Genomic DNA, 24,221 nt, shown 5'->3' with positions numbered 1-24,221 from the left:
TATCAGCATTGGGAGCAGTAGATTTACATATTAACAGATCATAGTTTTCCATAATTGCATCAATGATAGTCATATATTGCTGCATACCATAAGCCGGAATATGGAAGGTGAATGGAGCACCATGTACAAATAGCTGGCCAAGATATTCAATGCCCAAAGAGAGCCATGACTTCCAGAAAATAGACCTTTTATAAATTTATATTAGCATATTAAACCAAATGTATGGTGAAATAAACTGAGATGTTTTTGAAATAGACAGGAACATATAGGTTCTAAGATAATGGGCAGATAATATAATACTTGTATAATGTATTAATCTATTTTTCCCCTTGATAAAGTAGCAGTCATCAAGGGTTAGAGGGGGAACCATAGCTCTCTCCAGACGCGCAACCATTAAGGTACATTATTTGATTCTTCATGAGTAAACCATAACTCTATTTGCTTTAGAACAAAGGCCATATGATATTTTTTTTCAAATCAGGAAATCCTACTCTTCCAAAAACATGTGTTTTTATAAGTTTGCATAGGGATATTCTGCATCCCTTTTATTCCCATTGGCATTTAAGCAATCAGGAATCTATAGATTTAAAGAAGAGGAAAGAGTGATTGGCAACATATAAAGAGAATACAGAATAATTGGGGAGATCATTTTAATATACTCTAATCTACCCCACCATGACATATAAAGGGGGGACCAAGAATGAATTTGATCTTTTATTATTGATAATTGAGCTTTAGTTTTTTGTTTGACAATGTCTTTGATGGAAGCAGAGATGTTAATGGCTAGATATTTAATGCAATTAGGACACCATCTCATGCTCAGATTTTGTCAGTGATGTTTGGTGCAATGTATATTAAGGGGTAATATTTCTGATGGTTTATAGTGATGGCATTAAATGCCAAAGCATTTAATCTGTACTTCACCACACTGAATACCCAATGTATTGTTATCTTGTCGAATTTCTTCAAAGAAAGGTTCCAAGGCTACAATGAAAAGAAGTGGGGAAAGTGTACAACCTTGGTGTGTGCCTCTAAATAAGCGGAAGTCTGAAGACATTTGTCTATTAATGAAGATGGCTGTTTTATGATTGGAATAAAGATCCCTTATAACGGAGAGAAAAGGCGTGCCAATACCATGCCATTTGAGGGCTTCAAACATATAGTCCCATTCAACCCTATGAAACGCTTTTTCTGTGTCAAGGGCTACAGCTGCACAAGGATTGCTGGAGCCATGTATATTGTCTAAAATATTTAAAAATAGCCTTATGTTAGAGGAAGATAGTCTACCATTGAAGTAACCAACCAGATAATTTTGAAGTAAAATAGGTAGAAAGGGAGGGTGTCTATTCGCTAAAATGTTTGCGAAAATCTTACAGTCTGTGTTAACAAGAGAAACAGGTCTATAATTCTCGGGCAGTTAAGGGTCTTAATTGGGTTTGGGGAAGACTATTAGCATAGCTTCTAAAAATGAGCCCTGTGCCTTATTCTCTCTAACGAAATCTGAAAAGAGTTAATTAAGCTTGTGAACTAATAAAGTGAACAAAAAAATCAAGAAGGAAAGCCATCAGGACATGGGGCTTTACCTTTTTTTTTAGATCTTTTTTGGGTTTATAAATGTTGCTGAGAGAGACAGGAACATTCAATGTCTGTAGATCAGCTCTAGGATATGTAACATGAGGTACTTAACGAAGAAAGTCTTGAACATGCGTATTATTTGAAGGAGACATGTATCATTCCTGGTAGAATTTATAAAAGACTTGAATAATTTCCTTATCTGAGAAGGTCCTATTACCTGTTTGGTCTTTGCTAACATCAATTCTTTTTCTTTTTTAAGTTTGAGGTATGAGGCAAGTGACTTACTTGATGTGTTGGAGAATTTATATATTTTTGCTTCATATTTTAAGAGATTGACACATGAATATTGTGTAACGATTTTATTATATTGCAGTCTAACCTTAATAATTTCATTAAGAAAGGACATAGAATTGCTGGGTATATATTGGTATTGAAAGGATTTGAGTTGTTTGAGAATTGTATCTGATTCTTGTTTGAGTTTTTTCTTTTTATTAGCAGCAAAGGATATAATATGACCTCTAAGTACAGCTTTATAGCAATCCCAGTTATTGGCAACAGACGTGTCTTGACTTTTGTCCTCTGAGAAGAAATTGTTATATTGTTGAGTGATGAAGGGCATAAATGACTCATCTTTTGAGAGGGCTTAGTTGCATCTCCATCTATTGGATTTATGAGTGTTGTGAGCAGATGTTAGTTGAATATGGACTGGTGCATGGTCTGAAAGCGCTACACGATCACATCCAGTACAGCATCCAGAAGATAACTGACCATTGATTTAGAAATGAATACATAATCCATTCTTGAAAAGGAGTTGTGGGGATTAGAGAAAAATGTAAATTCCAAATCAGAGGGGTGAGTTATGTGCCAAGCATCGATAAGGCCTAATTCTGATAAAAAATGTGTGAATTGTGTGTGAGATTTGGTTGGTATTTTTAAAATGTACACTAGATTTCCTATTCAAGATCCATAATTTCATTGCAATCTACACATGCAATTAGATTGTGAGGAATGGACTGGAAAACATGGTTTCTTAATTGTAACCAAAATGAGGGGTCTGGAGATGTTGGATCATAAATATTCATAATTGTATATTCAATGGATTCTACTAGCAGCTTAACTAGTACCCATCTGCCTAATCATCAGATTAATTTGCTATAACTTTGCATTTGAACGCCTTATTAATAAGAGTAATAACTCCATTCTTTTTGCCATTTGCTGCACTTGAGAAAAACGGATCCACCCAGAGACATTTGAGTTTTAGCAGCTTCTACCTATTAGAGATAAATTGCGTGGATACAGGCAATCAATGGCTTTGCTCTATTAAGGTGAGAAAGTACCTTTTGTTTTTTGACAGGATTATGCAACCCTTTAACATTTCATGAGGCTATGTTAAAAGTCATGACTTAAGGTAAGGTAGCAAGCAAGTTAAAGTAGCTGAACTTATATATGTGTTTGCTGTAATAAAGACGGGTATAGCAATGTGAACAGACAAATAGTTAGGTACCCATCTGATACACAGGGATGGATTAATATGCAAAACTGGTAAAAATAAAGGAGGAGAGACACACAATGGAAATGGGAAGACAAACAGAATTAACATGGAAATTTGCGATATCCAACTAAGAAAAAGAAATCTAGGGAGAACTGTGGCTAACAGGATACAGCCACACCCATCCATGTTGAACAGTAAGAAAAACAGAGGGTGGCAAGCCATTAAAGAGACGGCCAAACTCGTACCCCCTCTGGCAGAAAAAAATTGTAAGAGTAGACTATTGTAGTTATCTGTAAAGTTATATAACCACATTCAAGTAGCTGGTCTTGATGTATCCATTTCATCTCTTTTATGATATTGAATAAAGTGTCTCAAATATATTGGATCTTGAAAAGCAGAAGTATGTCCATTGAGGGTAACTTTAAGAAAGGCTGGTTGTGCGATGCCATATCTCGCATTTAGCTGTTTTACGGCTGGTCTAAGGGAAAGTAGTTCTTTTCTTCTGGCAGCAGCGGCATTTGATACATCTTGGGATATAAAAATCTTCTTACCATTCCAAGAGAGCTGCTTTATTAACTTCACTCTATCCATTATGAGTAGCACATGCGTATAGTCAAGTAATGCAAAGATAACAGATAAAAGTTCTGGAGGAACTATTAGAGTTAATAGGACCCTCCTGATGAGCTCTTTGGATTTTTTATTGCACAGACATTGGTAGGTCAAGGAGTTTAGGGAGCAGAGTATTTAAGAACAGAATAGGATTATCTCCTTCAATACCTTCTGGAAGGCCCACAATCCGTAGGTTATTTCTTCTGTTCCGATTTTTAAGGTTCTGAGATTGTTTTTGTAGAAATTTGACCGTTGTTTCCAACATTTGTACTCTATCAGTAACATCTTCAGCATCGCTTAATCTCCTCTCAACCTCGCTTATTCTTGACTCAAAAGCAGACCATTCATCGTCAAGCTGTTGCAATTTTACATCAGTGGTTTCCATAAATGGTTTCCAAGCCCTATTTTCTCTCAGGACAGTTTGCATGGCCGGATCTAGAATATCTTCCTTAGGAGTTGGGGATTTACTTTCTGCCTTTTAAGGGTATTGGAAGGAGACAAAGAAATATCTTTGATTTGACCTTTTTAGATGCAGTAATGTGCTGGATCTTACCACTGGTCATATGTATGCAATTGACAATAAGATAACAGTTCACATAGTGTAGAGGTAATGCATTATTATGGAGCAGACGGGCCTTAAGGCTTTATTTTGTGAATATCTGATCCATAAGCCGGTTAAAAAGCAAGGTTTCCGATGCCAAAGGAGCAGCATATAATTCCAGGCAATGCTCTTTAAAGTCTATAACAGCCACAAATAACCTTCAGAATACTACACTTTCAGTAGAAATTACATGTTGTAGTTAGATATTTTGTAGTTCCTCCACAGTAATACCCTTAAGCCAATAATCCCTGCCCAGTTTGATTAAGAAATTAAGAATTAAAGCAGAACTTCAAAAGGTCTTTTTCAGTAGCTAATGGCCCACAGAGTGCTGCATTTTCAATGGTAATTAAACTTTGAATTAAAATGTTATAATTTCTCCAAAGGAGTATCCTTAATATGGATAAACGCTAGCTTTTAGCTAATAATGCTCAACAAGTTTAATTAAATGATGAAAAACTATTGTGCAACTTATGAAGTGGTTAAAAGTACCTTTTTCCTCTAGAAATAAACGTTTCTGGGCTTTATTTATGTGGATGGCCCGTGTTGTAGGGAAAAGCACATTGCAGGCATCAACTGTGCCCCTCCCGATGAGCTCAGTCCAGACAGGAGACATCTTGAGCAGTCACAGGACCTTGCTGCTCCAGGCCCTGTCCACAGACGGTTTCAAGAGCTTTCGAACAACGTGTCTCACTTCAGCGAGACAGCGCCACGGGCCACCAGGAACATTAAAAGTACATTTGCATTCATAGGGGTGCGAAGAAGATGAAAAATAGCTGCAGGAGCGCAAGATTCAGGCAGCCTTCTTGTACAGCGCAAAGCCACGCCCCCGATGGCAATAGTGTTAATACATGCATTTTGATGGCAATACTTGGCGATTATGTGAGTCCTTGGGATTTTCATACCAAACCTTAAAATGGTTTGAATACATAGGCCTTTGGTAGCATTATCTGGTATATCACAGAACTACTGAGGATATGAGTATTATGCCACAGGCTGTGAAACAGTGATGCTCCCTGGATCCATGAAGGCCGTAGCTGACAAATGGTGTGAGTACCTGGAGACAGGATAGTAATGCCTACATATCTTCAACAATGATTGACGTTCCCACTGCTTGCTTAGATATTGTTGAACACCTTTGAGACGGCTGACTGCAGTTGATAAACTCATATTTCTAAGAGGCACAACCTTTAAATTATAATATCTTTGTAAGGTTTTAATTATAATCATTAAAGCAAAAATTGGACTTTTTCCTCAGTTAAAATATAGCTACAATAGCTTCTGCCTGAAAAGTATTACAACCATTTTGCACAAAGAGGCCAGGTGTAATATTACATTGGTTACCTTTAGATAGGCGTAGTTGTGGTTTACTCAAATAAGCAATATTTCGTTGATAACTAGACCATCTTCAAACCGTAGGAGATGACAACGGCAGTGCATTCTCCATTTCATGAAAACATCATAAAACGAGAGCATGATAATTTGGCTCCCATTACTGTTGTTTCCTGCTTTGAAGAAATGCACAAAATCACGATTGACTCGGATTATTTTGAATCATGCTTTGCAACTCTGGAACACGGAACACAGGCAGGAAACAAGGCATTTAAACTTCCGTGGGAACATCACTTAAAACAGGTATGCAAAATAGAACCAGAATTATATTCTTTTTTTGTGAATTCTACCACTTGTGCAACACAAACAGAAATTTAATAGGGCCCCTGCTGGGAAACTCGTTATGGTACTTTTGAAGGCTCAAGGGAAGGTGTTTTGTCTAATAAATGTGACTTTTCTGTATGTAAACTTTTACTGATTTATTTTGAATTCGGCGAGAGGCACTTAACAGATACCCTTTTTACTCAAAGAGTAATACAATCAGGCAGTTTTATTTATTTTTGCATTTATTAAGCTCACTAAACCCGTAGGCATCAAGGTGCTGATTACAACATCAGCATGAATCAAACTGCAGTTTTGGACCATCTTGACATTAAGCAGTATACATTCAGTCCCTAGGCATCTAGAAGTGTGTTTCAATCAGGCCGCACTCTGGATAAAAAGTAAAGTCTCTATCGCTTAAAGTTAGGGATGATGAGTCGGTGGGAGTAGTAAGAGCTGGTGGGTCTGGCTCATTGAGCTATTTTTAGCTTTTGTGAAAGGTATGGGGGCAGTGCGTGACATGTGTGCGTGATGCATGGGTGTAATTATAGGGGGGCAGGGAGTTTTGTCCCCACCAACTTCTGTGGTATGCCTTTTTGTCCCCACCATCTTTTGGAGAGAGGGCAGGGCGATTGCAATCACCAATTATGTAATTGGACAGAGCGAGCCTGCCTGGGGTGCTCAGCAAGGCTTGCACTGTCTCATTACTTAATGCAGAGATGCCTTGCAGCCGCGCTGCAACACATTCAGGGCTGGGATGCCCTGCATGGCTCAGTCCCTCACCCTGGCTGGCCTGACTCAAAGTCAAAGTGAACTGGGTGTTGCAGGGCCTGTCACCTGTGCTGTCAAGCTAGCAGTAGCACTTCCAGGGGCCAGCGGCACAAAGCATCGCTTTCCGGCTTCGTGTTCGTGTAGCACACAGACAGGAACTAGAAAGCTCATTCAGCTTCCTGGTTTCTGACTAGAGGCGCGTGACTGCGAAGAGGTTAGGTCAGTGTAACATGAGACATGGCCCGGGCAGCATTTGAAAGCAGAGCAGAGGTACTTTAAAAAAGAAATTATTTTTATTGTGTTTGTGTATGTTTGTTGGGGAGCTCTGTCCAAGCCCTCTGAGGCAAAATAAATGCAAATTTCCTAATTAGCATATGGATTGCACCAACAGAGGTCACTTCACAGAAAAGAAATTTGAAAGCGCATCATCAGTCTTTGATACTTGGAGGCACCATGGAAGTGACTTTAGAATAAGTTGCCATAAATAATCCAAGTGACAAATAACTTTGTGGTGAAAAATACTTAAATTGCAATATTGTTATATGTGGAGCAACTCTATAGTCATTAGCCTTTTCCATTATAATAGCATGATACATTAACATAAGCTTCGAAGTGAATCAGAATAACTTAAAGAGCTGCAGATAAGGCACAATGTGATTAAATAATTTGGGCAGGATCACACACTTGGTGAAATGGTGAAACTGGGATGTGGACAATTTAAGTGACCGTGCACATCTTTCCAGGCTTAGTTGATATAGATATTTATTAAGGTTTTGCGTTACATTTCATGTGCTTATTATTATATAATACATATAACATATCATTATTTATAGCAATGCATTGGAAGCAAACCACATTACATACTAAACTAGCCTTTCATAGTAAACTAACCATACACTATATACATTGTCATAGAAATATGTTGAGCAATGGGAGTATGGATTTAGTTTCATTCTCCCCATTCTGCATGCTAAGTCACAATAGCAGCATGCAGATTAATGTGAGCCTAACAAATCCTCCTTGGGTTTTAAAGCCATAGTCATTTATTTCATAAAGCATGCAACATTATGCACCCTTCTCAATTCTGATCACTCCCTCCTATTCACATTTCTAAAGGGACAAAAGTCCCTGCTAATAGTTTTGCCCTCCCTCCTGTCAGTGCCTAATGGCTCACATTGTAATACTCTGTTGATACAGAGCACCCTCTGCTGCCCGGTGCTCCTTGGGACATTGTCCTGGCATCAGGACACCTCTAACATTCGGAACGGGTAAGGTGTCCTGCTGCCAGGACAATGAGCGGGTTGAGAAGGAATTGCTCAGCACACATTGTCCTGCCAGCGGGACAGTTTTGCTGCTGGGCACCCTCTTTGAGGTGCCGAATGGGAGAGGTGTCTCAATGACAAATGTCCCTGTCTGGCTCTTAAAAGAGCTACAGGGGGGCAGCTTAACCACCCCCTTGCAACTCTCCCACTCAGTACTCCAATGCTTGGAGCCATTTGAACACAGGAAAACATAACTTCATTTTAATCAGTTTGAATCTTGTAGAGCAAATCTATCAGCACGTAGACATATTAGGTGAAGTGCAGAACCCAAGTTTGGAGATATATGGCATTTAAAAATCTATACCAATTATACTTGGTCACCCACTGCACTGCATTAACCAATGGTTTCCGCCCTTGAATGAAAGGAAAAATCAGACAAATTGCTGACATTTCAGTGATTCTGGTCCTTTCGGCCATGGGTTTATAGTTCAGGTAGGTCAAGTCAACATAGCCCAAAATTTCAGGTATCAGGGAGTGATAAAGTCTGGTCTGCTCTGCTCAATGGACGTTGCGCCACTGTTTCCATGTGTTATTGTAAATGCACATATAAATGTTGTGTGCACACAGTGTATGTCAGTGAAGGTGCTGGGTGCATTTGTGTGTGAGTGAGAGTGTGTGCAAGCATATGTGTGTTAACTTTTGTGTCTGAATGAATGATAAAAATGCATTGTTTGTATGTTCTAGTGGAATTAAGTTTGTGAATGTTATGTTGTGTCACTGGGTGCATGGCAGGCTGGTGAAAGATGTGTGGGGGCCCAATTGAATTTTAAAGATACGCCACCAGTCTTATGAAAGTTATAACAGAGCGTCAGCAATGGACTTCTGTGGTATGGTAGTTTAGTGTTATCCCTCAGCTGCAAATACGTTTTTACCTTGGTACAAAAAACCAATCCCACATCCCATCAAACCACCAGTACACCCATAAACGCCCCCACTTATCTTTTCTCCGTTCACTGCCTCTCCTGTAACCAGCAGCGTCAGATCCATCCCTTTAACACGAGTCAGATCTGATGCTGCAGCGTCCCTTTTCTTTTTTTTGTTGGGTCCCCCGCCACCAATGCTGAGGAAGCGGGAGGCACCCTTGCAACCGCCAAAGCCAAGTCGGTATCTTCGGCTTCAAACTAATGGTGGTGACCAAATTTGGTCAAATCTACCATTCGACCAAATTTCTTTTTACAGTTTGGCCGAAACGATCTCTCAGAGCCACCATCCGCCCTCCTTTCACCCCACCCCTTTCCTTCCGTTGTCATGTCCCCCCCAACATTTTCAGCAAAGTTACTCCACTGGCGTGATGAACAGGGTTTTGAAGATAATCCTCTCTTGAACTGGAAGCCAGTGTGCATTTGTTTTGGCGGCTGCCATGTGGTGTCATTTGGGGATACTCGGTGCAGCTCTTAGGGCAATGTTTTGAATGACCTGTAGTTTTTTTATGTTCTCAGTGGGGGATCCTGCAAATAGGACTTTACAATAGTCCAGTCTGGAACCGATAAGTGTGCGGGCTAGTGTCAGATAGCTATTGTTTTCCTAACTGTTATGATTTGCTCTTATAAATAATAGTTAGTGTGTGAAACCTTCCTATTCAATACAAAATACCTTTGAATACTTATAAGATGGGGGTCACATCTCAAGAATGGTGCAGCAGGCTTCCAAAATCAGAATCGTATCATGCAGGGTCAAATGAGGATGAACGGGAAAATCGAATAGAACAGGCTGTAAAAACATCTTTCCACTACACTGCTATAAACACGACCTCACTGGTTCGTTTCCTCTCTGAGACTTTGTTGTGTTGTCATTTTTCTATCACTAGTGTCCACCCTTGAAAGGAAAAGTGCAGCGAATCCTGCATTGGACCTGGAAGGAGCCGCCCATTCCACTCTCCTCGTTGCCCTCTGTTGACATTGAACCCACTGCGCCACCTCCCAAGCCCCTGGAGGGCATGCCAGAGAGGGAGTTTTTTGTAAAATGGTCCGGATTGTCTTACTGGCACAGTTCCTGGGTTAAAGAACTACAGGTATGTTGGTTGCATTTTCTGTTTTATACCTGCACGTAGTAATAAGGTATTGTAATAGGACTACAATTTCCTGTTAACACTGTTAAAAGCTAGTTCTCTAGGATTTAAAATCCCTCTGGAAAATGAAGTCAGATTTCACATGCATTATAAGGTGCATTACAGCCGGTTCTTGATGTACTTTCATCATTTCCAGTGGCGAGTGAAATGGCCCTGTTTCGTCAAGCGAAATTTCCACCGAAATCCACCAAATTTGTCTCCATTCCAATTTGCACCCATTGCTAGTGCAATGCATAGCATAGAGGCAAAGCAAAAAAAAAAAGTTCATGCACAATGATGACACAGCTGGATTTTTTAAAAGAATGCGTGCTTCACTATCATTATGAAACATTTTGCTTCGTCTATAACAAAGCGTGTGCGTTACTCCCACTCATGCATGGACTTCGCATCATGCTACGCTTCAATCAAAGTCAATCATGTGTTTCTCTTGCTTGCGCCTGTGCTTCGCAATATGCTTTGCTTTGGAAAAGGCAAAGCGTGACTACTACTACTAGTCTTGCATGTGCTTCGCTTTGGACAAAATGAAGTAAGTGTTTTCTCTGGTTAGACAATGTGTCTGTGTCATTCTTCGCTATGAAACATTTTAACAGGCTAAAAGAATCCCCACAAGGATTGGCCATTTCCCAAAGGGTTGTAATGGTTCTTAGTGGATGTCCCATTAAGAATCATTAAGGCCTGAGAAAACAGAAACTAAATGTGTTTCACACCATTGCAGTTGACCTGAAATTAGTGACTTGTGAAGCACAGAAAATGCGGTGTGAAATTATGGACTGCGCAAAGTGCCACCAGATGTATTCAAAAGGTGGAAGTGGTGCATATAGTTTCAGGGTAAACAGAGTGCCACAGGGGGTCAAAACAGACAGAGGACTGAGGTGTGTTTCCACAAAGCATGCAGAAGTCAAATCGAGTGTGAATTTTGCCTCTTCCATTTCACTTTCAGAAATGTCACCCAACCCTAATCTGTGAAGCACTCTGCCATGGCAGCTCACTTCTCTTATCACCTGCTATGCATGACTTGCTTCTTTAGGCTGGTTGAACCAGAGCTTATGGCCTTGCTTCATGCTCTTCTCTTGCCCCGTCTGAACCAGCTTGACGGGCTGTTGTTCTGTACTGCAGATTGACAGTCTATGCTGTGTCTCTCTCTGTCCTACTGACTCTGCTACTATAGTCTGAGTATTGAGCACCTGCCCTACTCCCGCTGCCTCCATATCTGAAAACAAAGAGTGCATATCTTACCCAAGTGCATCATGAAGAACCATGTAATGTCACAGATTCACCACCTCTTCTCATACTTCCTCCGGTGCCCTAACACTTTCTGCCCTGAAATAAAAACTAGCTGACTTTAGCCTATGGTCTGCCCCATCTCCGGAGCCATGACCTCCCAGATCTAGTTCTTCAACAGAATATTTTGATAGCATAAATTTAGGCTCAGATTGTCTGTTATTGCTCACAAATCCTCTATTTCCTTGAGCATTCACTTGCTATCCATAAGTAAAAAGGTAGTGTTTAAGAAGGTCTCTCTGATCGAAGAAGTTTGATACTCCAGTCTCAAGATTCATCCTATAAGACCTCAAAGGAAGTCCATTGATTGTTTGCCTGTTGCCATTTTGGATAGCTACACATTGGACTTGTGGATGTGTGTAAAAGCTGTTATGGCTCATGTGTTGTGTGATCCTGAAAGACTTTCTCTGGGCATGATAAACTTGGATATCATCTTTGGCTTTAGGCAAAGTTTAAATAAATATCATTGGATCTAACACTTAATTGGAACATCTCTATCTACGACTTTAACTTGCCAAAAAGCAAATGCGGTGTATTTAGGCCCACAATTTGCATAGCTCATACATTGTGTACCCTTACAAAAAGGATAAAGCCGATCTATGTTCAACAGCAATGAAACAATTTGTTAAATAAAAGTGATTTTTTGCTTTACAACAATGATTGGTGTTACATCATGAAGACAGACAAACAAATTGATTTTTGACAAAAAAAATCAACCTTTTGTTACAATGGATCCATACACTAAAAACGAAGAAACCTGCACTTTGTTACTCTCAGTCCACCAATTTACTTGGTGTCAAAGAAGCGGATTTGTTCCTATTTTAAACCCAGTTCTCTTTCACAAAGAACAAACATTTGCTTCTCCCTAATGGTAATGAGTAAATAACTGTATATGGTAGAAGGATAATGCAAGCAATGAGAGAGTTATGTCTAAAGCATCTGTGAGCCTTTCACCATATGCCATAAAACCCTAGAGTCAACTTGCAATATGTGTATTATGTACAGTGGACCTTACTTCATGTGGCATAATAAAATAGCAGAAAATAAATGAATTCAGCTTTAAAATACTACATCATTAAAAGTGAAGGGAATTAATCCTACTGGTGACGGAATTCACAAAGGCCAACCTTCTCAAATTTGTGGATGCTGGAGGGAAGCTCATTTTACCTCACACATCTGCCGATTCTTCTGAGTGAAGGCTCTGTTGGCAGTGCCTCACCAAGACAATCTTGAAGATTCTACGGCCAGCGGAGGCATCATGATTATGCTATCTTTAATGGCAAATTCAGCATCACCCGCGACCGGGCACAATGCCCCTCCCAGGGACCTCGCATATGGATTACTGCATCGGAAGGATGAGGCAAGGGCGCACACTCTCCCGGGGACTGGGATAGAAGACAAGAAATCGTCTTGTCTCTGTTTCCTTTCTGCTCCACTACACTGAGGAGAGAAAACAAGCATTACTTGCCTGCATCCTTAGACACTCAGAAATATGAGGGTCTCTGGATGCATAGAAAGTAACTGGGATTCTCATAACTTCAGATTTGACTCATTCAACAGAGTGAAGCTGAACATCTTCAATTGTCTAAGGTTCCTCAATTATAGGGTTAGCTATTACCAGTTGTGCCCTCAGGCATGACAAACAATACCACAATTAATGCAGATTCCAATTTTACTAACCAATTTGAAATCAAATTGAATGTATAGTTGTTCTTATTATGGTTATTAAAACAGTCCTATTGACTCAAGGCTAGGACATGTGGACTACAACGTGTAACAGCAAACCAACTTTAAACAACAGTGTAATGGGTAAAGTTTTCAGTGTACTAAGACAGTAACATTCATTCACATTAACTTAAAGTAACTGCTTTATATTTAAGAGGAACAGACATAAATGAGTCAGTGGAGATAAATGCATTTCCATAAAGTTAATGAGGTTGTGACCAAGGATAAAAAAAGAAGGGGCTACACATAAAGCAAAAAGAGCACTCACTAACACAAAACACAAACTGTACATTTTTCGTATTTTAAACTTCAATTTGATTTACGTTTTTAAAACAAAACAAAGGATTTCATGACCTTAGAGCAGTGTTAATAACCATTAAGTCCTTTTTTAAAATGATAATCAACTCACCATTCAAAATGAAATGGGATTTCTTCATTGTCAGCATCCAATCTGTGTCCAACGAGATCCTCATTGTTGAGCACTTAAACATCTGACTCCATGTGCCAAATAATAAGTCAGAGCCCATTTCCTTAGCACATGCAGTGATTTTGCCATCTCACACACTTGGGGTGGGGGTATAGACTTGATGCCTTTCTATCTACTAATCTGACACTCATGAGCAATTGCAAAACTGCCCTTACTTGGCCTGACCACGTCATGCTCACTTTGCCAACTATGTCACAGTTCTGCTGCCTGTCTCCTCCACAGAGGCTGTATCCCTCTCTTTAAGCCAGGTGAACAGAGTCTCTGCAGCTGCTTTTGCTGCCACTTTTACCTCTGTTAAGTTTGGTAATCTAGTCTACTATGCCAGTCCCCTGGCTTGAAATCATCCACATTGAGCTTTCCAACACACTCGCATCCTGGCTCCTCTGGTCAAGAAGAGGGAGAAACCCCTCCCCCACAAATGTAACAGCTGGTTTGATACAGACTTCCCTCTTATGAAGGGAAGAAGTAGAGTTCTTGAACGATTTTGGCGTAAATCTAAGACCAAGGAAAAGCTGGCTTGCCTGTATCACATGAGAGGCTACAACTTCACCATAAAACACAATGAAAAGCCCTTTATGCGCAAGTACATTAACCAGATTACTAACAATTCTGCACAAGTCTTCAGGATTTGCATGACGATGAGGTTCCCTGTAGAAGGCTCTACCAGGTCCATTATAGTCTCTGGAAGATAGCTTATAGCCTATCTTGATTCAGTCATAAAGAAACTTGAGCTGGGCGAGTGCAACATTGTGTGTCATTCATAATCTCTTCCCGGGCACCAACCAGTCAATAAAGCCGGACATATTTCTGCCTTCCCTCCTTTTAAATAGGCACTTTGAATGGAAAACGATATGGTTAGACAGTTACAAATATTGTAAGAACACATTTTCCCTTTCCCTGCAGCTACTTGCCCTGACTAGCCACCTGTTTTTTTTCACGCTAGTCTCAGTCCAAAAGAGTTAAGCAAAAGATTTGCATTGTGCTCTTGGTCAAACAACCTTCTGATGATATGGCCGACCTTGCTAATTACTTTCCCATTGTTATCACCCAGTTGACTGGTAAGACGCTTGGGAAGATGGCCATGGCTCAACACCTGCACTTCAGCGAGGCGAACAACCTCTTCCATGATTTCAATCTGTATTTTGGTGGGACAGAGGATCTAAGTCTGCTATTCTCTTTATGGGAGATGAGCTTCTTCAGTCCTTGGTCAGTGTCACAGGTGGCTTCAATACCACTCACACTCTCCAAGACAGTTCAAGGGTTTTTATTGTCAGAATAGTCAAAGGGCTCACTAAAAGCATTACCTCTCTCTATATCGCAGTGTGTGCTGTTCCCCCACTAACTCAGGCATCCTAAAACCCCAGGATTGTCACTATTGCTTGGTAACCCTACTATCTAAAAAGCGGTCTGTCTTTATATGATTCCTTCTCTATGTAAACATCCCTGTGGGAACAATCTAGGTTGTTCCTGACCTTAGTTCCCCAATACAATCTAAGATATGGGTTGGTAAATTCCAGACACGCAAGTCTCACTTGGTCCTTTTCTTCCGTACTATGGTATTCCTCTCCCTGTCCCCTGTTTCTCCTCCTACTCTTCTCCCCAACATTCCACTAACCATTATACTTATCTCACCCTCACTCTTCCTCTATCACTCTGATGTATCTCTCCCTGACATCTCCAACATCAGATCTTACTCTCAGCTCCACGCTCTCCACATCACCACTAGTCTCCCCTCTCCACAGTACTGTTCTCCCCGCTCCACATTACTACTTCTCTCACTCCACCCACACCTTCTCCCAAAGTCTGCCTCATTTCACTTCCCCAGTCACCTTTTTGTTTACTCCCTACTCTCTCTTTATAAGTCTCACTCACCCACCGTGCACACACACTCAAACTTAAGTACCGCTTGCTCCAACCAATACCTCACCATGCACACACCTTCCGCAATACTTGTCAATGCTCCTCTACTCTGTGCTTCCTCTGCCTGGTCTCTTGGATCTCCTTCTCCTCTCTTGACTTCACCTGAATAACCCAGGCCTTCCTGCTTCCAATGCCCAGTGTTATCCTCCCTTTTGATCCCCCATTCCCTCCCTTCCTCAGCTGGTTCCCCAGGCCATCCAATGTCTGTTCTTTTTCACAGGAGTTGCTACAGTGAAGAGAACATACAAAAATGGTATTAAGCCCCGCCCCTTTCTCATACACGGGGTTGCCAATTTCAGGCAATGGCGATCCACTGCATTCAATGTCCAAGTTCATGTGAGGGCATTCCAGACTGTTTGCGATGCCGGCTTGAGGAGGAAGCTGCTTTGGAGCCCCCTCACTGGTGAGTACATTGTCTTAGAGTGAGCGTGTGAAACCTTTTTGGAGCACTCTATACACTCGCTGGCACTGGAGTTGGTGCGGGTCACATGGCATTTTGGCTTGGTCAGGGAGCTCCACGGTTGCTCTGTCTCCTGTCTGCCCTTTGCAGTCAGTGTTTGGGTAGGGCTGTTTACTGGTTGTTTCACTGCTTTGGCTGCTGGTAGTGGAAGTTCTAGTGAACAAACAGACAGAAACTGATCTAGCAAGGCCAATAACATGGCCTTTTCGAAAGGGGATGGAACGACTCTCATCCGCAGGAGGGAGGCCTATCAGTTAGGAATACAGTGCCAGTCCTACCCCAGAGGTGGATGGTGGCAGCGGAGAGGGACCCAATTCCTGCCCCCGTCCTTTGTACCAGCCTGCATTTTTGCAGAATAATGCCTACAGCCTTTGCCCATGAGTGCATATACTCACCCGTGTTTTTTCTCCATGCCAGATAGTGCCATAGATGTGAGGCAAGAAGATACGCCTATTAAATCAAGAACAGCTATCTGCACTAACGAAGCTTCATAATTAGCTTCAGCGCCTCAGAGACCTGATCGCTGATGGAGCGCGGCCAAGGAGGCACACCAGCTGTAGATGCACATCACCACAGAGTGGAAACCAAAAAAGAGAGACTTGCAAAGCTTGCAGCTAATCCTGCAATCCAATGAGACAATCCACAACAGACTAAAACAGGGAGGTCCCCCGAACTTATCAAGAAAGTCCCAGACAGTGGGCCCCAAACCACAAATAGTAAAATAGTAATTAGGCGTTTCCAGCGCTGCCATGTCTACCGAGTGGCAACCCCACTCTCAGAAAGCCCCATTTTGCAGCTTTTTCCTGCACATGCATGCCCTGGGAGGACAAAGAGAGAACCAGATTGGTTAGGGATGGATGACCAACCAGCACAGAGGGAGGGCTACTTAAGCAGGGGACAGGGACCAGGAAGTGTGTGTGTATCAGGTGAGGTCAGAGGGGAAGTGGACAGCAACCAAGAGGCCAGCGGGAAGAACCTGGGAGTGATGGCTTGTGGATAAGAGTGTTGGAGCAGGTGAGGCATTGGCATAGGAGTAACAGTGGTTCTGATGTGTGAGTGTGCATGTGTGTGAGACTAATGTGTAGAAAGGGTAGTGTAAATGTGTGTGTGTCAGAAGAATGTTGGTGCAGGGGGAAGGAGGGTGAATGATTAATGGTGTGGGAGGAGTAGGACAGTGGGAAGAGGAGTAGTAGTGTGGGAAGATGACTAGTAGCAGTGTGAAACGAGGAGCAATAGGGTGGGAGGAGGAGTAGCAGTGTGGTAGGAGGAGTAGTAGTAGTGCAGGAGGGGAAAGCGTAGTAGTGTGGGAGGAGGAGGAGGAGGAGGAGGAGTAGTGTGCGAGTTGAAGTAGTAGTAGTTTTGCACCTTCAAACACCTTTACTGTATATGCACCTTATAAAAACCCAATAAATAAAATAAAATAGTGGGGAGGGAGTAGACGTGGGAGGATAGTTAACATGAAAGGGTAGAGACAGGAGCAGTGAACCATCAGCGGGACAAAAGGTTGGTGGGGAGGTGGGGAAGAGTAAAGGGAGAGGACAAAGGTAGAGTAGGAGGGTAAGGAGACAGTGGGCATGAGTGAAACCAGTTGAATGCTACAGAGCAATTGCAAAGCACAACTCCATTCCCTATTACAGCAGTGATCTTCGGTGTGAGTGGCGAAAGTTAGGAAGTCCCTGATAGAGTCAGTGAGACTGCATTTAGGGTACCATCACTAGTCTAAGACAGAACCTAGACAATAGGGGTCGACAATCAGTAGTACTAACCTGGGTAACAGATGCCTGGGTTAGGGAGGTGGGATGTGTCAAAGTGAGAGAGAGAGAGAGAGATAGAGATAGAGAGAGAGAGAGAGAGAGAGAGTGAAAGAGAGAGAGAAAGAGAGAGAGAGAGAGACAGAGAGAGAGAGAGAGAGAGAAATAGAGAGGGGCAGCAGTAGGCCCCACAAAGATATCAATAAAGAACCTTGAACTGTCTTTGAGACTCAGATTGTTTTCTGAGCAATCTGGGACACAGGCCAGAATTTGGAAGTACAGGTACGGTCGATCGACAGGGGTACTTTTTTGAAACATACAGGCACATGAAAAAGAGAAATGACTGTAGCCTTCCCAACTCCCACACCAGGACAAGCTGTGGGAATCTCATGGCTGAGAGGGGTTCCCATCCCCTCTTGGCAGTATCTCGTCTCTGCCCCTATCACAACAGTAACTCCCCAACCATTCTTGCCTTTCTGTATTTGTCTTCGTCCTTTAACACTGTTAATCATGCCCCTCCGCTCCATGACTTGCAAAAATCCTTCAGCATTAGTGACCTTGACTGGATATTGTCCTTCATCTGGGATAGAAGGATCCAAGTTGGGTCAGACCCAATCCTCTCTGAGCCTAAAATCTCCAAGTATGCTGCTCGCTGACTTTGACTTCTCCAGCAACTCCGGCTGCTTTGTTACCTTGCTGCTGTCTCTTTAACAAAGCTATAAGATCTCAAGTGAGGCACGGAGTGCCTGCACATTGTCCTGCAGTGAGTCCAGGAGAAAGCTCACCTTACTCGGAAAATATCCCAAAAAACAGACCAAACGGGAGGGAGAAGACATAAGAGACCAACCTAAGGAGATGGGACCCTCAGCCTGGGCCAAATCCCTGAGAAGTGCGATATCCTGGAGCCCAGTCTCTCAGACTCCTCCCCCCATTCCGATCCTACAGGGTCTATATAAGGCACAGGATTGTGCACATTTGGAAAAGGGTAAGACTTTGATACGTTCCTCTGTAATCTTAACTATTTTGGCCGAGCAAACAAACACCTATCTCTGATGTTATTGTTCCCCACGATTGCTACAGATGCAGATGCGGCTGAGGATACGGATGCGGTTGAAGCATATGGTCCCGCAGAGACCTTTACAACTAGTCAAACTAACAGGATTTTAAATCACTCTCCTGAGAGGGGCGCTACTAGCTTGAGGCTACAATCACAGCTGAGCCAACTGCTCGCAGCAGACTCGGTGTCTCCGGGCACCTCATCTAGCTCCTTGTGACAACCATTAACTAGTGATTTGCTTCCCCTGTACACTGACCCCCAAACTACTAACACACTCCAGGTCTGGGAGAGAGGGGTGGAGTGGGAAAGCCCAGCGACGGTGGGCAAGACGACTCTGATGGAGTCTGCAGCTCCCGCACTCACTACAGCTCGACTCTCAGCCCCGGCTGAACGAACCAGCATACGATCTGAGTGATAGTGCACGAGCACGCAGTTGGTAATAATCAGAATTATGCCACCCCCACAGTGCAAACAACATTTAGATACAATATTGCTTACATTGAGGGTGATAGAGCAGTCCCTTCACCGGACGACCGGGCTGATGGACCATGCTGCCCATTTGAGATCGCCTTATTTAAAGACCTTTCTCAACACAAAACCCTTAAAGGGACCCACAAAAATAAAATCACGACTCCCAACAAAATCTCACCAAAACCTAACACCTCTTCCAATATGGGTAAGAGATGGAAATGGTCAGACTTTCTAATGCAAAAGGAAATAAAAGGATCATGGGTGCTAGTCCGGAATCCGACAAAGGAAGGAAGGGCGGTTTAAGTGAAGGAACCCTTGGATCAGAGAGATCTTAGAGATACTAGCAAATATTGATACAGGAAGGATAGATCCCGCAGGAGTTCCAACCACAGATCTTAGACTGCCATCGCACGGCCCGGCTCAAAAGAGACTGCGTGTTGATTCTTCACCTCTCTGCATCGAAACAGCAGGAGCGAAGTCTACCTTGAAAGCGGCAGCAATGAATTTCCACAAGCAACCTGATTGCACTCAACAGCCAAAGACGATGACATCAAAGGTTAGATAGGTATCGTTTGAAAGGATAACCTTGCCATCTCAGGCAGTGTTTACCTTAAAAGCAGCTCTGTCAAAAGGGCAAGTGGACCTTAAAGATAAGCCCTCAGGACCAATGCCAATCACGGCCCACAATGAAATATATGGTCCTAGCCCAGGAATAGCAGCAAACTCCTTGGCGGTATCAGAGAATTATCTGCGGTCAGATGGAGGGGATCTGGGTGGAGATTATCTATTTTTAACCACCCCAGCTAATCGGACGGACCGCAGAAGAGAACAGCAGGATGAGACCCATCGCTGGGAAGGAGTGAACACTAACTCAAAAATATCATCTGGGAAAGTAACACAAGACCACTTTACACAGTTATCAGTCGTAAAAATAGCAATGGCTCCATTTATGAAGCTATACGAGGCGTTAAATGATACCTGGAAAGACCATACAACACTACTCGCCATGTTGCACTCAAAGATGATTTTCATTGAAGGGTTCATGGCTGCCAGTGCTCAGAATAAAACCATCAAAAAGACAGTGAATGTCCCACCTGGAGTCCCAAATTTTAACATCAACTTGGGAGTTCAAGGAAGAGCAGCTGACATAAATGTCATTGCCACCCGACGCTCAGACTGAGAAGGGAACGCCAGACGAGGGGGCTTTCCAAGACACGAAGTGCCACATCTGGGCAATACTCTGGATATTCAGAAACACAGGAGCCAGAGGGGGAGAATTTACCATAGCCAACTGAACCGGCTGTACCGTTGAGGTCAGGGAACTCTTCTGTTAACACCTTCCCTTTCTTCTCCAAGACAAAGACCGGAACAACCTTGCTAACTAAGTCAGCAAATTGCGTGTCCACCCACTGAACACATGAACCGACTCCCATCAGGAAATGGCAATTTAAATCCTCTGCTAGTGCACCAGGGCCCGTCCAAAAGGGAAACAAACATTTCCATCAAAAGCCTGGGCTTTTCAGCCAAAGACTTAATGCCAACTGGCCTGCAAGTATCGGGTTCAGCAGGAAAAATCCTTCCCACAGAGGTCGGATTACCCCGCCAATTCCATCAAACCTGGATAGCAAAATCAGTAAATAGAAAACGAATCCGCAGGAGAAGCACCCTCTAACAAACTCAAAATATTCATAGTCGATAGTGGATACTGAACTATCTATGAAGGTTGGGGTGGGCCCCGTGCTGAGGCGGAGGATACAGACACACAAGAAGAGGGTACAGTGGGCAAACAATCGGAGGAAGAAGAGATGAGCTCGCTATCGAATCTGTCAATCTATTCCATAGACGAGGAGATTGAGGGGCTAATTGAAGCCCAAAATGCCAATAATCCCAGCAAAAAGGAGGGGTGTGTGGGCTGCCACAGGGCTTCGAAAAAAGTTGAGAAGTCGATGAGCCCATTTAAGACCATGGCGGAAAGGAGAGAGTGAGCCATACAAAATCACGCTAAGGGAAAGACACCAAGAAAACTTAATAGAGTGACTAATCAATGAACTGAGTCTAAACAAAGCCAGAGAAAGGAAGATGAGCTTGAACCCAAAATGAAATGGTCAAGGAAATCACTGTCGCAGCAGGACCATCTGCAAGTCAAACTGAGGTCTCCAAGTTTTTTTTTAAAATAATGAACGGAAGAGAAAAGAAGAGAGAGATGCCTCAAGAACAAGAGCAGTCCCAGGAACCCTTAAGGCCTGGTTTGAGCTTGCCAGAGACATGATCCACTGTGTAAGATTGGAGGGAATACTAGAACTAGGTCGAGATTATATCCTGAATAGATATAACATTTGGAAACTGTGCCATTGTGTTCCGTCACTCAGACAAATAACATTGGATGACTTAACAATAATTGAATTTCCAAATAAAGACTGTACAGACTCAGTTCTGCTTCACCTCCGCTTGTCAGTGCTGAAACATTTATTATTGGAGGCCAGTACTAGCCTTTTAATTTTAGGCTTCGATATACAAGAGTTTCGTGACAAGTTCTCCCAGGATGAAGATACCCTTAAACGGGTTCTCCTACAAAACCTAAGGGGATGGGCCACCATGACAATCGCTACAACGCAAGAGGAGGAGGGTGTGGAAGAAGACTGGGTTTCTCCTCCCACGACTGAAAGATTCCCAAAAGTACCCAGGTTAGGAGACTCTCCGGGTCCAGTAAAGATAAGAGAAAACTTGACCTTGACAATTTAGATGGATGGGTCATCCATGGGAAGAAGGTTGGTTACTTGCCAAACATTATCCACAAACCAGAAGGACTTAGATCACCAGGTGAGGATACCTGAATCTTTGGAGACAGAACAGCGCGTTTAGCAACTAGCGGGTAGGGAAGCATCTATGCATCTCCTTACGTTAGTTTCATGGAACACAAGAGGATTCTCTCACTTGATGGAAAAAGGCCCCACTAGCTGTGATGAGGAAGATTTAATTTGCCTACAATCGTGTGGCTCTCGGGAAACCTGGCCTGGACAGTTTTGTTTCATTCCTCAACCCAGCAATTGTTCATCAAGAGGGGCAACCCTCGGCTGGGCTTTTGACCCTCATAAAGACAGGATTGAATTTTGATCCCCAGACTTCAACTAACCATGGTCTCTTCATTCAATTCACTGTACTGAAACAACAGCTTAACAGACTACTTGCCTCTTAACAAGCCACTAAACACCTGGTTCTGATTAATATATACTGGACCCCGAAGACAAATAAGGGGGACCATATGCTAAAAGCCACAAAGAAGGCTATTGACGAGGCATGTAGTTGAGGGACTGTCTCGATTTTTCTGTGTGGGGATCTAAACTTGTCGGTTGAGGAGGTGTCCAAAGAAGACGGGATTGAAGTACCCAATATCTCGGCTGCAAAATTACAAAGAGGCACCGTTTCGAACCAACTAATGAAATCTTGCAACCTTCACTGTCTTAATGGTGCATTTGAAAAAGGGAGGAAATGGACTCAAACTTGGCATTGTGGCCTCCAATCGTCAGTAATCGACTACATCTTTGTTTCTAGAAGCCTGATCAGAGTAATTAAAGCACTGTGATCACAACCTGCTAAAATATCAATTGGTACTCGGAAATATCACGACTGAGTAGAAAACAATGGCTTGAGATTAAGGTTACAGAAGATGGATGTATATAAAATCAGCATAACCCTGCAGGCACAGGCAAGCGGAGGGACCCACAATCGCTCATATCCACATTAAATTATACAACTCTTCTGGTGGTTCACCGGAAACCTAACCGGGGGCAACATGCCATGCAAACCCTCCATAGACACAGCTGCGACTCGCAACTTGCATTAAAAAGTCTACTCTGAGAAAAGAAGGAAACTACTTAAGAGAGCAGATTAGAGGGACGCGGAAGTGGGCTTTGAAAATCTAACAAAAACATATAAAAAATGGCCTAAAAATCACAAGATCGAACTAACCAGGAGAGATGCACAAACAATGCTGAGAATGCTGGAGCAAAAGAACAACACAAGGCAACTCTGGTCAACCATTAACTCAATCGGTCCTAATCAAAAACTACCACTGATAAATGGAGTAGGAGATGGATTGACTTTCTGCGGAACCTATTTGCAGACTCAAACCCAAATACACATTAGCAGGGAATTCAGCACCCATGAATTCTCAACTATAACCAGATGCAACTAATATCTCTAATCCTAAGAACAAAGCTGTTCAGAGCCCTGGCTCCTGATGGTCTATCGAACAAGCTGCTGAAAGACAACCGAGATGAATGGGCAGGGGTGCTAGACTTCATTCTACAGACGCTCATCGCTATCAATAAGATTCAACCATCCTCGAAGGTTGCTATTGTGATTCCGATCTTAAAAAGCAGAGATAGAGACTACCCAGTAAACTACCAACTGATAGTGTTACTAGATGTCCTGTAAACTGTATGCGACACTCCTCTTAAAGAGACTGAATTAATGGGCAGCTGATCAAGGCCGTTGCAACCGTCTGTAGTTTGGCTATGCTAAAGGCCTTGGAACTTCTACCCCCCCCTTCCTACTGTCGCTCCTAAAAAACAAGATGTTAAAATCATCTCAAAATCTATTCCTGGCAATCGTAGACTTCTTGAAAGCTTCTGACAACATTTGTAGACACATGCTGTGGGAAAAACCGAGAAGCTTGAACTGCCCAGAAGACCTGTTGGACCAAATAAGGGAACTCCATACAGACACTTTCATTAGGGTTCATTTAAACTCAGCCAGCCTTCTTACTGACAAAATCACGATGATTATAGGTGTAAAACGGGGATGCCCTCTGGCGCCGTATATCTTCAACCTCTACATTTCCGACCTGGCAGCATTTATGAATTCCTGCAGATGTTTCTTACCAAACATTGGAGGGATGGAAATTTCACATCTCATATACGCGGATGACCTAGTCTTAATGGACAGAATCCACATTGGACTTCAAAGACAACTCACTAGA

The 24,221-nt window shown here is 42.5% G+C and overlaps 1 protein-coding gene across 8 annotated transcripts in view; it reads left to right on the top strand.

Annotated features, from left to right (window-relative positions):
- CHD5 (chromodomain helicase DNA binding protein 5) overlaps positions 1-24,221 on the top strand; it is a 2,731,226-nt gene that overhangs the window by 830,545 nt on the left and 1,876,460 nt on the right. For all 8 annotated transcript variants that reach the window (XM_069610277.1, XM_069610279.1, XM_069610280.1 and 5 more), the window contains one exon: positions 9,828-10,031. In XM_069610277.1, coding sequence (XP_069466378.1) covers positions 9,828-10,031 — 204 coding nt within the window. The remainder of the gene's footprint in view (positions 1-9,827; positions 10,032-24,221) is intronic.

Source organism: Ambystoma mexicanum, chromosome 8 (assembly GCF_040938575.1).
Source record: "Ambystoma mexicanum isolate Mex_15411 chromosome 8, UKY_AmexF1_1, whole genome shotgun sequence".
Lineage (NCBI taxonomy): Eukaryota > Metazoa > Chordata > Amphibia > Caudata > Ambystomatidae > Ambystoma > Ambystoma mexicanum.
Note: the sequence above shows the minus strand (reverse complement) of the source record. Positions and strands in the feature narration are given on the sequence as shown.